This window comes from Propithecus coquereli, unplaced genomic scaffold, assembly GCF_000956105.1.
Source record: "Propithecus coquereli isolate 6110/MARCELLA unplaced genomic scaffold, Pcoq_1.0 Scaffold184, whole genome shotgun sequence".
Classification (NCBI taxonomy): Eukaryota; Metazoa; Chordata; class Mammalia; order Primates; family Indriidae; genus Propithecus; species Propithecus coquereli.
This window is the reverse complement of record NW_012143190.1, coordinates 3,497,643-3,513,787: the sequence shown is the minus strand read 5'-3', so window position 1 is coordinate 3,513,787 and position 16,145 is coordinate 3,497,643. Positions and strand designations below refer to the sequence as shown.

Genomic DNA, 16,145 nt, shown 5'->3' with positions numbered 1-16,145 from the left:
ATATTTGATAATATTTAGTTGGAGTGGTAGCACTTTAAATAGTGCCTACTAAATGTAAATTCATAAATCTGGTGAATCTAAGCTGAGGGCCACCAAAGGGATTCCAGATAATACATAAGCCCTTAGGATACTGGGGTCTACAACTATGCCTGCAATCTTCAGTAGCAAACCCTAAATGTGTGACCACTTAGTTTTATTGTCTTGTGACTAGAGCTTCCAAAAAGTTGAATGTGCTTCCAAAATCTATAAAATACAAAAAATCATTCTTGCTTAATTATGTGTTTTATATTTGTGTATAATTATGTGTTGATTCATATTATTCATTTTAATCACCTTGCCTTCTGGACAAGCTTGCATAACCATGTACTTTTATTTTATGCAAATCAACATTTAGAAGGGCCTTTGTATGTGTGTGCCCAGGTAACTGACTAAATAGAACAAATAACGGAGAACTATTATGGAAACTTGGCAGATTAGAACCATACATATGCATCACTTCAAAATGATTTCTCATGTATTATCTCATTCCCAGCCCAGTTACAAGCCCAGGAAGTAAATTAATAACCACCATTAGTCACAGTATGCATTTAGGAATAATTTAGGCACTGTCACTTCATAAATTTATAGATGTATATACATGATGTTTATATACACCGTTATATATCATAGACAGTATATCCAAAACTTCTCTTGAAGCTGTCCCTTTCTCCACATTCTCACAGGGGCCACCCTAGTTTTGAACTCCTTCTCCCTTACCCACACTTTCTCTCCTCTTTAACCTATCCCACACTCACTGCTATCAGCATCCTCTACCTAAACATAGATCTGGTTACTTCCCTCCCCTGCGTAAAAACCCACCATACCCTCCCACTCTCTACCTAGTGTTTCACCAAGGAGCCTGCTGAAAAGTTAGAACAGACCAGAGCAGGTGAAAACACTCCTTAAACGACTCATGTTTTGTCTTTCATATGTATGCACACTTTTTCATTCTAATCCATAATTTATACTTGTTGGATTTAATATAAGTATCATGGTTTGGACTGTTCCCATTTCTAGGACAATATGCAATGGCAAGCTGGTCTTACAGCTTCACAAAACCCCTGGCATATAGCCTCTTCCTCATGCCATCAGAGAAGCCCAGACTAAGGCCAGATAAAATGAGAACTCTGCAGAGACATTCAGGACACCTCACAGATTGCACCCCTACTGTCCCAGACTCATCTAGCACCGCCTACCAAAGAAAAATCATAGCCTCCCCCTAGTAAGGTGTGCTCCCAGATCATAATTCGTACAAAGGGGTCTGTAAAACTACTAGTTAATACTATATCCTTCTTTTAGAACGTCTCAATAAACATAGCACATTAAATTTTCAGAAAAGTCTTGCAGCAAAACTTGCAGTAAATATCAGCAGGGAGCCAGAGTGCCACATAATACACCCTGCGCTGTCTTCCACCGTGCTTTCTAACTTTCCTCACCCTGTTACCACGACCTGGAAAGCCTTTCCTGTTTTCTTCAACCAGAAAAATTTTTCTCACTTTTAAAACTCTAACTACTTCCTCTTTGAAACCATTGTCAGCCACCCTGGTTGGAAGTAATGTTTTCCCTTTGTAGATCTGCGGCACTTTGTATAGATATTACGTTAAATTTCATCGCATGTAGTAATCTTGGATTTACTTATTAGTCCCCTAGCCAGATGATGAGATCTCTGAAAGTAAAAACAGTCTCTTATTCTGTGAATTCTCAGAATCTATCAGTTCTACAACAGGAGCTCAACCAGTATATGTGGAATAAATTGAGGAAAGAGTAAATGATCTTTCATGAAAATCAAATATGTCGTATTACATGCCATATTCCTATCACTCCAGTCAGGAAATCTATGCTGACAAAAAAGAAAACAATGACAAGATTTGGGATCAGAAAAACAACAGTTATGATCTCTAGAACAGCCCAGTCAAAATGGACAGCTATGTAAAGAGACTCTATACCAGCCAAAATTTTGCCATAGGAATGAATCCTTTATGAGAACCATTGTGTCTCTGTCCAGAGTGCTGAGATTTCTGCTGGATAGACTTGGCTGTGCTTCAAAAGCAGGCAGAGCCAAGTCAGGCTGGAATACAAATGTTTGCATATTTCGTTATGTCTGACACGGAGACTTCCTTTCACCCAGGATCTCAGGATAGTCATATTTAATCAGTTACAGTTCAGACAGTTTAAATAAATTAAGCTGACTTTGTTCTGCAGAAGTTACCAAGTCTAAAGGAGGCAGCAGAAGCAGGACAAAGGACTTGTGAATCACATAGAGATCTCCCTCATAACCCTGCCTCTAATCACTAAGTGGCCCTGGGCAAGCAACCACACCTTTCTAGGCATAGATTTCCTGATTTTTGAGTTGAGTAGCCACATAATTAAGATGGAGCAAACCTTCAGTAAATCATCAGTGTGTGGCAAGCTCTTTCTCTAATTTAATCCTTTCAAAACCCTGTGAAGTAGGTATTATTATTCTCATTTAACACATGAGAAAAAAGGGCTTAGAAAGGTGAAGTCATTTGCTCAAGGCCACTCCATGAACACACAGCACTGCCTGGCTGGGAAGTCAGTGTGTTCATAGCTAGCTCCAATGGCTAAGGTGAGACAGAGACTTTCACCCATTCCGGCCTCCCAGGAGGCTGCTGAAAGCCTTCTTCACATCTGTCTGTAAACCTGGAATGCCCATGACACTCAGCGCTCATGATTTGTTACTTTTTTTTTTAAGTTTCTAAAGCGTTAAGTTTTTTTTTTTTTTAATTTCCACATTGTGTAACACTTACGCTTAAATTTCTAAGACTCAACATTTCTCCTATTAACCTGGTTCCTTAACTAAAAGAGGCAGAAGTGCCCAAAACAAAATCTTGCTGCTTCTCCATGAGTGGTCTCTTCTGCAAAGGGGGCTGCTACAGCCTTAGCTGCCTGCTATGCTCACTCACTCCTGCTCCCCAGCGGAGCTGTTACTGCATCATCACCCCTAACCCAACCAGCCAGCCAGCAGAAGGAAAGGACCACCTGCCACGAGATGCACCTGTGGGGCAGACAGGCACCGTGAGGCAGCCTGGCTGGAACATCCCCTGGGCAAGTGGGAGCAGAGGGAGCTGACATCCCTTTCTCATCCTATCATGCGCCACCTGTGGGGTGTGGTAGCTCAGCTGCCTGGTCCTTTCTCATGTGGTTTTTGTATAAAAATGGCCAAAGTCACATGTTTTGCTTTGAGGTCTCTTAAAGTTGTCTCCACATTCTTTAGTTCGTCATAACGACCAATGAAGTACTACAGTGTCCATTTTACTAAATGGAAAGCCAAGGCTCAGGCTGCTTAAGAAATTAACCTAAGATGAAACATCCAGAAACTAGCAAAGCCAGAACCCACCAAGGATCCCAAGTACAAATCCTCCGCTCCTTGAAGTAACAGAGGAGCTGCTCTGGAAACAGCAACTTTTGCTGTTTTGTAACCCCCGTGACTGCACCTGTCTTCCCCTACAGCTCTCTTCTCATGATAACTTTGTCACATCATCACATACACATTCAGCATTTTAAAGCATGATTCTGTCTATATGAGAAAGCATGCATTTGAGGCAGGTGTATCGTCGGGAAGGAAGCTATTCATCACAGCAGTTTTAACCAGGTTAAGTGATAGCACATGCATCCACATGGCAGTGTGGGTAACTACTGGTAGGATTATGAAGTAACACCTGTCATCTTACTCACTTAAACTCCGCTGGTGGCTCTTAGCACTTCCTAGTTGGGATTGTGGCTATCCTCTCACCTCTTTCCTGCCATGTTCTTCTCTCCTGAGGAACAGCTTTAGCCCTTTGCCCCACCTTCCCCCACACTCAAACCCATTTATAATGAATTAAATTCTTTTGCAAAGTATTTGTATTGTGTAAAGGACATACCGATGAAAACTGACTGTCCAAAGCAATCTAGAGAAACAAATGACAAGTTCACATTGATTCACCAACTGAAGTGAGCACTAATGAGGCCGCAAGGCAAGAGGCCCATGGAGCTGGCAGCTGCCTGAAGAGACGGGCAAGGCTATCTCTGGCGTGGAGTCCTCAGAGCCACGGAAGGCATAGCATGTCCATTACTGGGATGTGGGGGTGTCCCAACGCCCACAGCCGGCCCTCTACTCTCTGCCTGGACACATTCACCAGCCACAAAGCCCAGGGCCAGGCCCCTAGCCAACGAAGTTACATGACAGGGGCGGCAGAAAAGTCTAGAAATGGTTAAACTGACACAGAATGCTGGACTGCATGTCAACACTTACACTGTAAAGGGAGACTAAACATTCTCACCCCGTTCTTGCGCTGATTTCAGACTTAGACGGTGCTTTCCCCTGAGTTTCTAAGCTGGGGGAAAGGCAGGACCCAGTACCCACGCACAGGTGGCCAGGGCTAGGGAACAAGCCTCCCCAAGTCCCTCCTTGGCGGGCGGGGAGACGGAGACAGAAGGCAGACCCAGGATGGGGTCAGAGCACGTCCGGGCCGCGCCTCTCCGGCCAGCTAGGGTGTCCGCTACCCTTCGCTTTCACAACCCTGAGAGCCCCGGGCGGGGAGAGGGGCAGCCCTGCCGCCGGCTGGCACTCACCACGTCCATGATCTGCAGAAGGCTCAGGGAGAAGTAGACAGTGAGCGGCTGGGAGTCGTTGGCCACGGGCCTCTCCAAGGGGTTGTAGTTCTTGACCAGCTCCTTGTAGAGCTTCCTCTGGAACTCGCCTTGCAGGGACACTTAAGGAGAGGAGTCGCGGGCAGGCTGCTCAGGGAAGGCCAGCGGGGGGATGCCCAAGCCCCTGCCCGCGACCCCCGCCGCCCACCCAGCACCGCCCAGACGAGCAGCCCAGCAGCGCCCCGCGGCCCCTCGCGGGCGGGGAGACCCCAACCTGGCCCAGGCGCGGGACGCACAGAGCCGCCCGGGGTGCGCCGGGGATCCCACGGAGGAGCGGAGGGCGGGGAGCCGCGGCCGCTTTACCGTGCAGGAGCGACGCGGCCAGCGCCAGCCAGACGCCTCCCGCCGAGCCGCGCATGTTGAGTCCCGGAGCTGCCGCGGGCGGCGCGCCCCGCGTCTCGGCTGTCTGCCGGGCCTGCGCCTGCGGCCGCAGAACCGCCTCGCGGGCTCGGCTCGCGCGCCTTTAAAGAGCCGAGCGCGTCCCCGCCCCGCCCGCCCCCGCGCGCCTCTCCACGTGACGGGCCCCGTCCCCACGCCCCTCGCGGGCCGGTCGTCTCCGCGGCCGCCCGAGGAACCGCTGCCCGCGAGGGCGAGCGGGAGGTACGACCGGACGCTGGGAGCTGTCCCTCCGCACCGCGCCTCCAGCCATGCCAGGGGCTGTCCAAGGCCGCTCTGCCTTTCCCTTCGGTCCTTTGTCCCCTCTCCGCCCCCTCCCACTCTGAGCGAGAAGCTGCGCCGGGCAGTAGGCAGACAGTCCCGGCAATTCTGGGATCCAGTCCTCCAGGACTCCGTCCCCCACGCCAGCAAACGGATGGCAGCGATCCGGAACTGGGCGTCACTAGCTAGAGTCGGACTGGCTTCTGGAAGTGCTGGCGGCAGTCTATGGGGGAGGAGAGATGCTGGGAAAGTGTGTTAGGGGATTCTCAGTAGCTACCCTAATGCATGTCTCATTCTCTTTTAAAAGAAATTCAAAAGATTCAAAAGTTAACTCCCAACTCCTTGCTGGAAAGGAAAGCCAAAACTTGGTGTTCTTATCCAGGCCTTTTTGAGCGCAGTGGAGTTGATGGGAAGGGCAAGCCTGGAGAGGACAACAGCCAGGGAGGTCCAGGGAGTGCAGTGTGGAGAGAGTTCTTGGTGTTGAAGAGGAGGCGTGATTCTGGAAAAGGGAAGGAAAGGAAGGAGTAGCTTCAAAAGTAACTGAAAGCTCTGTCCCATTTGCTCCCAGAAGTGGGCTGCAGAAAGCCCAGGACAGTAGGGCTCTGGCTCCTTGCGTCCCTGTAGGGGGCGCTGTCGCCTGCCTTCCTGCAGACCCCAAAGCATCTGAGCTACACCAGTTCAACTCCTCTGGGCCTTGCATTGCACATTTCTGAACTGCCTAAAACACAGGATTCTTGAATGACATCAAGAACGAGGGAAAGGCTCACCAAAAGGCGACTGAGCTTGAACGTACACCAGTAACAGGAATGGGGGACTGAGCCTAAGTTATTTAATTTGGAAGAATGGTGAAATGCAGAGCCCTTGCAATGAAGTGTCTGGAAGCAAATTCATTCCTGTTAACGGACACTTGTATAAAGAAATAATAAGTATAGGATTTGATAACTGTATTAAGAGCCTAGAAGGAGGAGGATTAACTCTTTCTTGGGAAAGGTTCATACAAGAGGTGACAACTGACCTGGGTTCACCTCAAAGGAGAACAGATGTTCTGCCAGGGAAGGGGGCATCCTGGAGAGCAGACCAGCGTGTGCTTAGCTGCATCTGGCTCCTGAGTCCCCCACCCTCTCCAGCAGTCTGAATACTACAAAGCAGGCACTTGGTGAAGGAATGAGCTACAGGGGATTGGCCGCTAGCAAAGGGGGAATGAGAGAGGGGAAATAAAACCAAATAACAGAATAAAGGAACCACATGAGGCATCGACTGAAAGAGTCTCCCTGGCACGCTGCCTCCACTGGTCATGTGAATGTTGGTGTTCACTCTCCTGCGCACTTGTCGAGAGCGCCTAAGCGCCTGCCTTCCATTCTGAAGGGCCATGAGCCCACGGGGCCAAGAGGGAATTTTTTTTTTCTGGAGTATAGTCTGTGGGATCACGTTCCTGAAACCAGAACTGCTTTCTTACCTCCATTGCACCCCAGAATATCAGAAACCTAGAAATAAACCACTTTCAGGTAGGACCAGTAGTCAATGAATATTTATTTATCCCGTTATCAGCTAGCTAGGCACTTCGAGACCTACAAGCACAATCCACTGTCTGAGTTTGTAATTTGGAAGTGCCGTACATGTGAAAAATAAATTCCAGTCTCCACTGTGCCTTTAAGTAGGTCTGTGAGTTTGGCTGTGCTCACTCCTATCTACGGGACTCAGGGTTTTCATTTGTAAAATGAAGAAAGGAGTAGGAAATTTCCCAGAATAGAGCTGACTGAGCCATACTGGTCCCACCATCACTCCCATTTCCAACATAATGAAATGGTAAGTGAAATATGACAGAAAATTAATACACACTTGAGCATATCAAAAATATGGAATCTAAGGATAAGAGTCTGAAATTTTAACACACTCCAGGGAGGCAAGCTGACTTTGGGCTGTGGGCCTATGAAAGGTGGGAAACTGGAACAAAGAGAACCACATAAATCCAGAGACTGGAAAAATTTCCCCTTATATGGAAAAGAACAGAAAACCCCAGCCATGACCCGGGAAAGAGAGAGAAAGCATGTTTTCTGCTTGGACTCTAAATAGGGAAAAAAAGGTAATTGTAATTTAAAAATCCAAAAGCACATTAGGCTTAGTTGTGGAGTCCAAATGTATACTACCCGCATGGTTTGGAATTCACAAATTCCTCTGGAGGAAGACTTTTTAACTTTACACACATGAGACTCAAAAAAAGAGAAATCACAAGAGTCACGAACGTTAAGTTCAAAATAAAAAATAGAAAACATTGAAGGAAATAAACTATACATCACATGAGGCAATAGTCAATAGTAAGGGAAGATCTGAGGGCAGAATAAATAGGAAAATTTGTGCCCCACAATTTGGGATAATAAGATAATCTGAAAAAAATTATAAAATTAGTATGTTTAAAATGCTAAAGCTATTGAGCATGATGGATAAGGTCAGCCGCAGTGATAACCCTCAATTCTCGTTGGCTTAACACTGCCGAAGTTTATTGCTGTCTCACACCATAATCAAAAAGATCAAGTGCTCTCCTGGGTGGCTACCCTCCTCACCAGATCGTTCAGGGGTACAAGATCCTTTCATCAAATGGAGAGTGAATACGATATGAGGCAAAAGCAATATTCAAAGAATTCTGAGAAATTTTCAATAGTGATGAAAGACATCAAACCAGATTCACTTAATCATGGATTTGGTTAACTGCTGAATTTAGTTTCTCAGTAGATTTTAGAGGAATTTATGTATTTATATATTATATATAAAGATATTTCTTATAAGAATATATACATAATTTATTATAAGGAATGACTCACACAATTATGGCGGCTGAAAAGTCCCAAGACCTGCAGGGTGAGTCAGCAAGCTGGGGACCCAGGAGAGTCAATGGTGTAGTTCCAGTCCGAATCTAAAGGCCTGAGAATGAGAAAGGCTGATGGTGTAGCTTCAGTCTGAAGGCCAGCAGGTTGGTGACCCAGGAAAGGCCAATATTCAATTTATCCGAAGGCAGGAAAAAGCTGATGTTCCAGCTTGAAGTCCATCAGACGGTGGGAATTCTCTCTTTCTCAGGAAGGATCAGCCCTTTCCTTCTATTCAGGCCATCACCCAAAATACAGAAATAGAGTAATATTAACCAAATATCTGGCCCACCTGTGGTCCAGTCGACACATAAAATTACCCATCACAATATCCAATGGAAGTATGTACACATGTTCCCCAAAAATCATGTTCAAAAATGTTCATTGCAGCAGTATCCATAATAGCTCCACACTGGAAGCAACCGAGTGCCCATCCATAGTAGATGCTATGGTGTCTACTACAATAAGATACTACATGACAGTTAGGAAGAACAAACTAAAGCTACATCTAACACAATGGATGGCTCTCACAAACATAATATTGAGGGGGAAAAGCCAGGCTCGAAAGAACACATACTGTAATATTTGATACATATAAGTACAAAAACATCCATACCTAATCTCCAGTGTTAGAAGTAACCATTAGGGGGTGGTGACAATAACTGGAAAAAAATCTTCCTGCTTGCAGCTAATATAGCTTCATTGCTGCTAATATCAGATCCTCTGAAGAATGCTGATATGTATGTTTTAGCCGCTGTAGTCTGTGGTTCCAACATTAGGCTGGTTTTCCAAGCCTTTCGGTGCTATTCAAATCTGTCCTGGATCTGTCGCACAGTGGTCAGTTAGGAACATGAGCACAGGTCTATTGGTTGTCTCAGTTCTCCAAGTCTTTAGTATGCCGATTACAATCAGATCTATGAATGTACAGGTCAGAGGTGAGTCCAGGAGTTGGTAAACAGCTTTATGGGGCCACTTTCCTGAGCTCACTCTCCGTTGTCTCTCCAGTACTGTCTGCTTCCCTGAAGTTCACTTTTTCAGTCCTCTGCTCAGAAACTGCCTAGTATCATGATTGTACCTGATACCAGGCCCACGCCATGCAGAGCAGAAAGAAAAATAAAAACACCTGTAATGGATTCTTCCTTCTTGGAGCTGTAGCTGCATTGAAAGCTAAAGGAAGGTTTTCTCTCTCAGACACTCAGCTCCTACAGTTTTCCACTGATGGCTGCTCCTGCTCTTGCTGCTACCCCTGTAACACAATTGCCTGGGGCGAGGGTACAGGAATTGAGAAAATGGAGAGGGAAAAAAATGGAGCTTTCCCCTCACTCTCTCTGCATTCCTCTTTTCTGGTCTTGGAACATGAGCTGGAGGGTTTCTGTTGTTTCCCCATCTGTACCAGAGTGCTCAATTCTGGTTTTCAATTGCATCCAATTCAGGTTGGGAAATATGTAAGGAAAAAAAAGTTAAACTCACCAGCAGTTTACCCGTACTCTGAACTCTGATGGTTTCCTCTGATCTGCCTATTGATGTTTACTTTGCAGAATTCCCGAATTGCCACCGGTGCATTCTGTTTGGGTTTGTGTGGATAGCTGTGTTCCCTGGGACAGGAAGGTTGGCGTGTGTTTACTCCACCTTCCCTGGAACTGGATCTTGAAAGTTACTTTTACACCTACTATTTGTTTAAAGTTACTAATATAATTTGTATGGGCAATAATTTAGTTAATTTTATCAACATATTGTTTCTTAATTCAGTCTCCTTCCCTCAATTTTTCTTATAAACATACACTTTTGCTATTTATTTTAGTGACTGTCTTTGTATAGTAACCCTGTCCATAGTCATCTATAAATGTCTCTATTTTTTTTTCAAATTGTGAATTTTTTTATTGTCATAGTAATGTGAATACAGAAAACAGTTTAGATCAAATGTACCATTTAAAGAGTTATAATAAGATGAATGTCATTTTAACCCCATCCGTAAATCAGAGAGAACTTGGCAGCAACCCCCAGAAGCTCGGGCCACCCTAGAAGGCAAGCACCACCCTCCCCTAACAAGACTAACAGCTGCTGTAGCTGTTAGGGAAATCCTCTTGTTACTTTTCATTATTGTTTTATTACCTATTTGAGGAGCCCTAAACACTAAAGTTTAGGTTAGCCCAATTTTAAAAAATATGTGTTATCCCTCTGCATCTTTTTATTTATTTTTTATTTCAGCATATTATGGGGGTACAAATGTTTAGGTTATGTATATTGCCCTTGCCGCCCCCCCCCGCCGTCAGAGCTTCAAGCGTGTCCATCCCCCAGATGATGGGCATCACACTCATTATGTATGTATATACCCATCCCCTCCACCCCCCTTCCAAAAAGACATCTGCACTCGAATGTTTATAGCAGCACAATACACAATTGCAAAGATGTGGAAATAACCCAAGTGCCCATCAATACATGAGTGGATTAATAAAATGTGGCATATGTATACCATGGAGTACTATTCAGCTATCAGAAATGATGGTGATATAGCACCTCTTGTATTATCCTAGATAGAGCTGGAGCCCATTCTACTAAGTGAAATAGCCCAAGAATGGAAAAATAAGCACCACGGGTACTCGCCATCAAATTGGTTTTAACTGATCAACACCCTCTGTAACTTTTTAAACTTAAAAGATTTTTTCTTGAACAAACCAATCTTGTAAAGTCAAGATTCTGATGATTGCACTCCCAGGGTAGAGTTTGACATTTTCACTTGTCCTCTATTTTCCTGCAAATCAGTGTTTCCTGCAAATCAATCTATAAACTTGATCTGATTCAGATTTCACTTTGGGAGGAAGATTACTCCATTGGCGCTGTTGTATTCATTGTCAAGAGGCACATAATATCTACTTGTCCTTCTTTTTTTGTGATTGACAGCCGTAGATTCTTAGCTGGCAGTGCTTAGACCTTTCATTTGTAGGTGTCACAAAATGGCATGGCGTTGCTCCCATTCTATCATTCCTTCCTCCTTTAAATTTATCCCCCATCTGCCATTTAGCTCCTGAGCGGTAGTTTACATATGAAAGGCAGTACTGATGTCCACTTTACTTATGAGATTTCAAGACAAAGAACTGGTCCCTTAGTATCCTATAATGTTAACTAATCAGGCCTGTGTGTGTGTGTGTGTGTCCATGCAGAACTCCAACTTCAGATAGCATAATTCAACAAGGGTCCCAGCTATGGAGCTATGAAATCCATCCCCCTGCTTGTGCTGAGTCCTGCCTTAGACAACCTGCTTCTTGCTCCTGGGAGACCCTTCCTGGGAAATGCTGAACTCCCCTGACAACCAGCTCAGGCTCCAGGGCTCCCAATGGCCTTGCTGAATCTTCCTTCATGGCGGTCCTAGGACTCTTCCACCCAACCTTTTTCCCTCCTTCCTTCACTTAGGATGAGACATATGCTGCAGTCTGATAGCTTTCCCAGATTTCTCTGGCTCACTTCCTATGTTCTCCTACATGGTCATTCCCTCCAATAAAACCCTTGCACATTTAATTCTATCTTGGTGGGTCTGGACTAACACCGTGGATCATTATAAACTCACAGATTCACACCTATTGGGTGTGTTTTGATTACAGTCACCAGCCTTTCTGGGGCTCAGATTGCCCCATCTTTTGGTGAGCGCTCTGTTCTTCAGGTTGACTCCCAAGTCGCTTTAGCACAACCCTACTAGTCTTAGTTGACACCCTGGCTGTCACAAGGTGAGATTCTGAGCTCTTCTGCTCATCTTGTACATTTCCTGCCCCAGACCAACAATTAGCCATTTCAACCTTTTCTCTAAGAAACTCTGCTACCTTTTTTCATTGTAAGTGTTATTTTTAGGCCTCTTCAGTGGACAGATTTGGGTTATCTATCTGTCTATGACAAAATACTTCATGAGTTCGAATTCAGAATTGCAGAGTGCTTACATAAGCTTTTCTATTTTACACTTGCACTAAATATCCTGGTTCTAAAGGCCCTGGGGATTATCAAATTTGAATAACATATATTGCTCATTTGCTTTCTCTCACATTGCAAGCAAAACAGAATAGCAACAGCAACATTGTCACCAAAGTGATTACTGAAAAACATTCAAAAATTGTTTTTGCATGTGCTTTTTCTGTTTTCTCTTCCCCTTTCTGAAAAGTTCTATCATATGTCTGTCGTCAAAGCATATACCTATTACATGCCATACTCTGCCTCATGTCTCGTATTTAGTATTAGTTCTATATGGAAATATATATCTAATGCTCACCACCAGTCTTTATGGCAGTGTCTCTCCAGTAATATTATCTAAAGCTCATTCTCAGTACATTCCTGAGAAAGAGCTCATGGAAAATAGTCCCTAAACTTTTGCATACTGATGACAGTTTGTTCCCTTTACACTTGAAAGTCAGTGTGCCTGGATACAAAATCCTTGGCTCATTTTTAAAATTTTTGAGTATCTTTAAATACATTATTTCTTTTCTTCTGGCACAAAGTGCTGCTCTTGAAAGGTCTGATGATAATCTAATTTTCTTTTTGTTTTATGTCACTTTTTTCTATGTTCTTTTTTCCTGAATATCCAAAGGATGTTTCTCTTTTTCTTTAAAGTATAAACTTTATAGGTTTTGGTGTCGGTTGTTCTGGGTCGACTTTCCCAGGTAATCAGTAGACTCTTTCATTCTATTGTTTCAACTTGTTTTATTTTCTTCCCTTGTTTTGGATTTCTTCTTTGATCCAAAGAAGAAGTATGTTGGGGGTGGTAAGTCTTTTATATAATCACTTTCACTCAAATCCCTTATATATCTTCTTTTTAATTTTTTAAAAAATTATCATCCTCTTCTTCCACTTTTTAAAAGATATTACCTATCATAATTACTTGGATGTGTGCGTGTTTATTTATAAAAATTTTCCCCTGAGTTCTATTGTTTAATTTGCCTTGTTCTCTTGTCCTTCGTATCCATTTTCTTAATAAATTATTTAAAATAGTAAGATAGAGATTTCATCTGTTGGTATGCTTTTAATCCTTTCATCCAGATGTCTTTCTGGCAAGCATTTAACTTCTTTTTCCTGTAAAATCTTTGTATGCCTTTCACCCTTTCCTGCTACTGATTTTACATGAAATTAGTTCTTCTAAACTTCCAGAATGGAGGCATGGTTTCCAAGGTTTTCTCACAGCACAGCTCTCGAGTACTGTGGTAGCTTTGTAACGTGCCTACTTGACAAGGCCAAACTGTTTCTCAGAACCCTGTGTGTTTTCAGTTAGACTACAGAGATTTTTGTGGGAGATTTGGAGGGAAAAAGTGAAATAACAGCTCACAGGTGTTGCAGCTGATCTGCTGACTCAACTCCCTGGCGTGAAGCAGTGGCTGGGCTTTGCTTTCGCTGGATCCTCCTTCAGCTTTTGCAGCGCCTGTGCCAAGTGCATGCTTAGCTCCATGACACGGAGCCACAGCTTCTGCAGGATACCCATAGCACTGCTGTCAGTGGTGACGAGGTCTGACACAGGTTTCGGTCCATCCTCAGGAGGTCCTGGCATGCACTTGTTTGTTGGCTTGTTCTTACTCCTCTCTGTTGTACATCCATCCATCTTCCTTCCTGACTGCCTGCCTCACTGTGCACTTCAGACCACAGCATCAAACGCAGATACAACACCTTCCACAGGCTAGTTAATCAGCTCCCAGGATCTGACTTTACACAATTACACACACACCACAGACACACACACACACACACACACACACACACACACACACTCGTACACTGCTTCTCTGATTGAATTCTGACTGCCGACACAAGTAACATTTTCTGCTGTTTTTGAGCAGTGTTAGAAAACACAGCATCTTGTTTTCCAGAAGAACCTGACTCCATTCCCCTCACCCACTTGTAACTGGACATTCTTTTCCCGTTGTCTCTGTTCTTGTTGGTGTCCTCTCAGTGGGGGCTTTGTCCTGGAAGGGAGGTTTGCTTATAATTATTGAGAGTCTGCAGGACCTAGTCTGCTCTGGCCCCTTCAGACCTTACTGACATCCTCTTGCCCTCACATGCTTTAAGAATGAGCAAGCCCTTCCCTATTCCAGCTGCTTTCAAAGGTTGGTCTGCTGGGGATTTCCAGAAAGTAACCACTGGCAGGGCTTGCCATGTAAGTTTGTGGGGCCCAGTGCAAAATAAAAGTGTAGGAACTTTGTTCAAAAAAAGAAACAAAGAAGCAGCATTTTCCCTCTCATCAGTGGTCTCTCTCCCAACCTGTCATGGAGGCTTTTATTTGCTGTTTAATGTTGTACCCGCTTGAGCACAGGATACTTGTGGGGTAAGTGCAGACCATTATAGGCACCAGAGTGTCAATCCATGAATCACCTCTTGGGGTGCACACACCCAACCCCAGGCCTCCTAGTGCCATGTCCCCACTGGAGGGAGGGTGGCTGAGGTCCTTGGGCAGAGGCAGGATGGAGAGGGCTGCGAACTCACGCCTGGGAGGCAGGAAGGCGGTGAGACACAGGGCGGCATGTGGGCTGAGTCTCCAAACCTCTGGTGCATGCTCCATTGTCCTATTGGACACATTCAAAGATAGAATCATTAAGAATTTCTAGACGGCAACTGCAGATCATTAACCTGCAAGTGAGCTTAATGAACCCTGGCTGCATGCCCTTAAAGTCAGCCCTACCTTAGAGTTATATGAGACCTTCATATAACTCTAAAGCAGACTATAACTCTAAATCCATTGTTTCCCTTTCCTAAAGCTGTGCATGTCTTTTGGAGGTCAGCAGTTCATCACCATCCTCTTGTGTTCTGAGCCCTTAGGGACACCGTGCTATCTGGCTTTATTGTACAGAATATCTATGGAATTCGTGTTTTGCTATCTCCATTTCTGTGTGTTCGAGGGGATCTGGAGAGATTCAAAAATACTTCTACTACTTGCACCATCTTCCCAGAATCCTTGAGAAAAATATTTTACTGTATATAAAATTCTATTTTGACAGTTGTTCACTTTCAGCCCTTTTGAAGATATCATTATACAGTGTTCTGGCAATTGTTTCTGAAAACTCTACAACCATTCTCTATGATTCCGAGGTAGCTACTTTATCTTTTCTCTTCAGAAGATTTTAAAATTTTTTTTAATCATCTTCACTTTTACTAGGATGTGATTTGGTGTATGTTTTTATTTATCTTGCTTGATACTCAGAGTCAATTTTAATTTGAAAACTCCTTTACCTTACAAAGTATTATCAAATACTCTCTTCTAAAATTGCTTCTTTGCCATTTCCCTGTTCTCTTATTCTTAAATTTGAGCCAAATTTATGTTAGAGACTGTCATTGTCTCCTCTCTTTCTAAACACTGTCCTTTCATTAACTTTTTCTCACCATGTGGTCCCTGTGAAATTATCACACCCTTTTCATTCCCAAAAGTACCCCTGTTCTGATGGGAAATTCTATGATCCTCACTTTTAACTTCAAATTTATTCGTTGTCTAGAAATGTATTCACTCTGTTCATTGAAGTTTTATAGATGTCATTCTGTGCGTTTTCATTTTTATTCTTTTCGTTTGTGTCCATGTAATTTTATTTCATTTCTGCCTGTTTTGTTTCATTTCTTATTCCTTTGAAGATAGTATTCCTTTCTTTATCTGAGGATCATAGACCTGCTTATAATTAAGATGTCTAACCTTGTATATTATGAATAAACATGCATATGGAAAATTTCATGATACATAATTGTACACCTAGAAAGGTTATTATATGATAAATACCGTGTAATCACCATGCAGTTCAAGGGGGATGTCAGGATGAAAATGTTACTGCCAAGTCAGAATGAAAATTCAGGTTGCTTGTGCAGCCTCCTTTGGGATGGAAGGGATTGCTTTGTTTCTGCAGGAGTGAGGTGGGATTTAGTTTCTCACTGGAACTTTGCTGGCTTCGTCCTGGCTGGGAGCAGGAAGGGCGGAACAGTGGCCTG

General features: G+C 43.9%; 1 protein-coding gene across 2 annotated transcripts in view; it reads right to left on the bottom strand.

Annotated features, from left to right (window-relative positions):
• CHRNA7 (cholinergic receptor, nicotinic, alpha 7 (neuronal)) overlaps nt 1-5,162 on the bottom strand; it is a 109,252-nt gene extending 104,090 nt beyond the window's left edge. Inside the window, exons 1-2 of one of the 2 annotated variants that reach the window (XM_012642697.1) lie at nt 4,996-5,162; nt 4,615-4,754 (exon numbers count right to left, since the gene is read on the bottom strand). In XM_012642697.1, coding sequence (XP_012498151.1) covers nt 4,615-4,754; nt 4,996-5,050 — 195 coding nt within the window. In that variant the 5' untranslated portion in view covers nt 5,051-5,162. The remainder of the gene's footprint in view (nt 1-4,614; nt 4,755-4,995) is intronic. The other variant, XM_012642696.1, reaches the window with a different exon arrangement.
• Nucleotides 5,163-16,145: the final 10,983 nt, after the last annotated feature.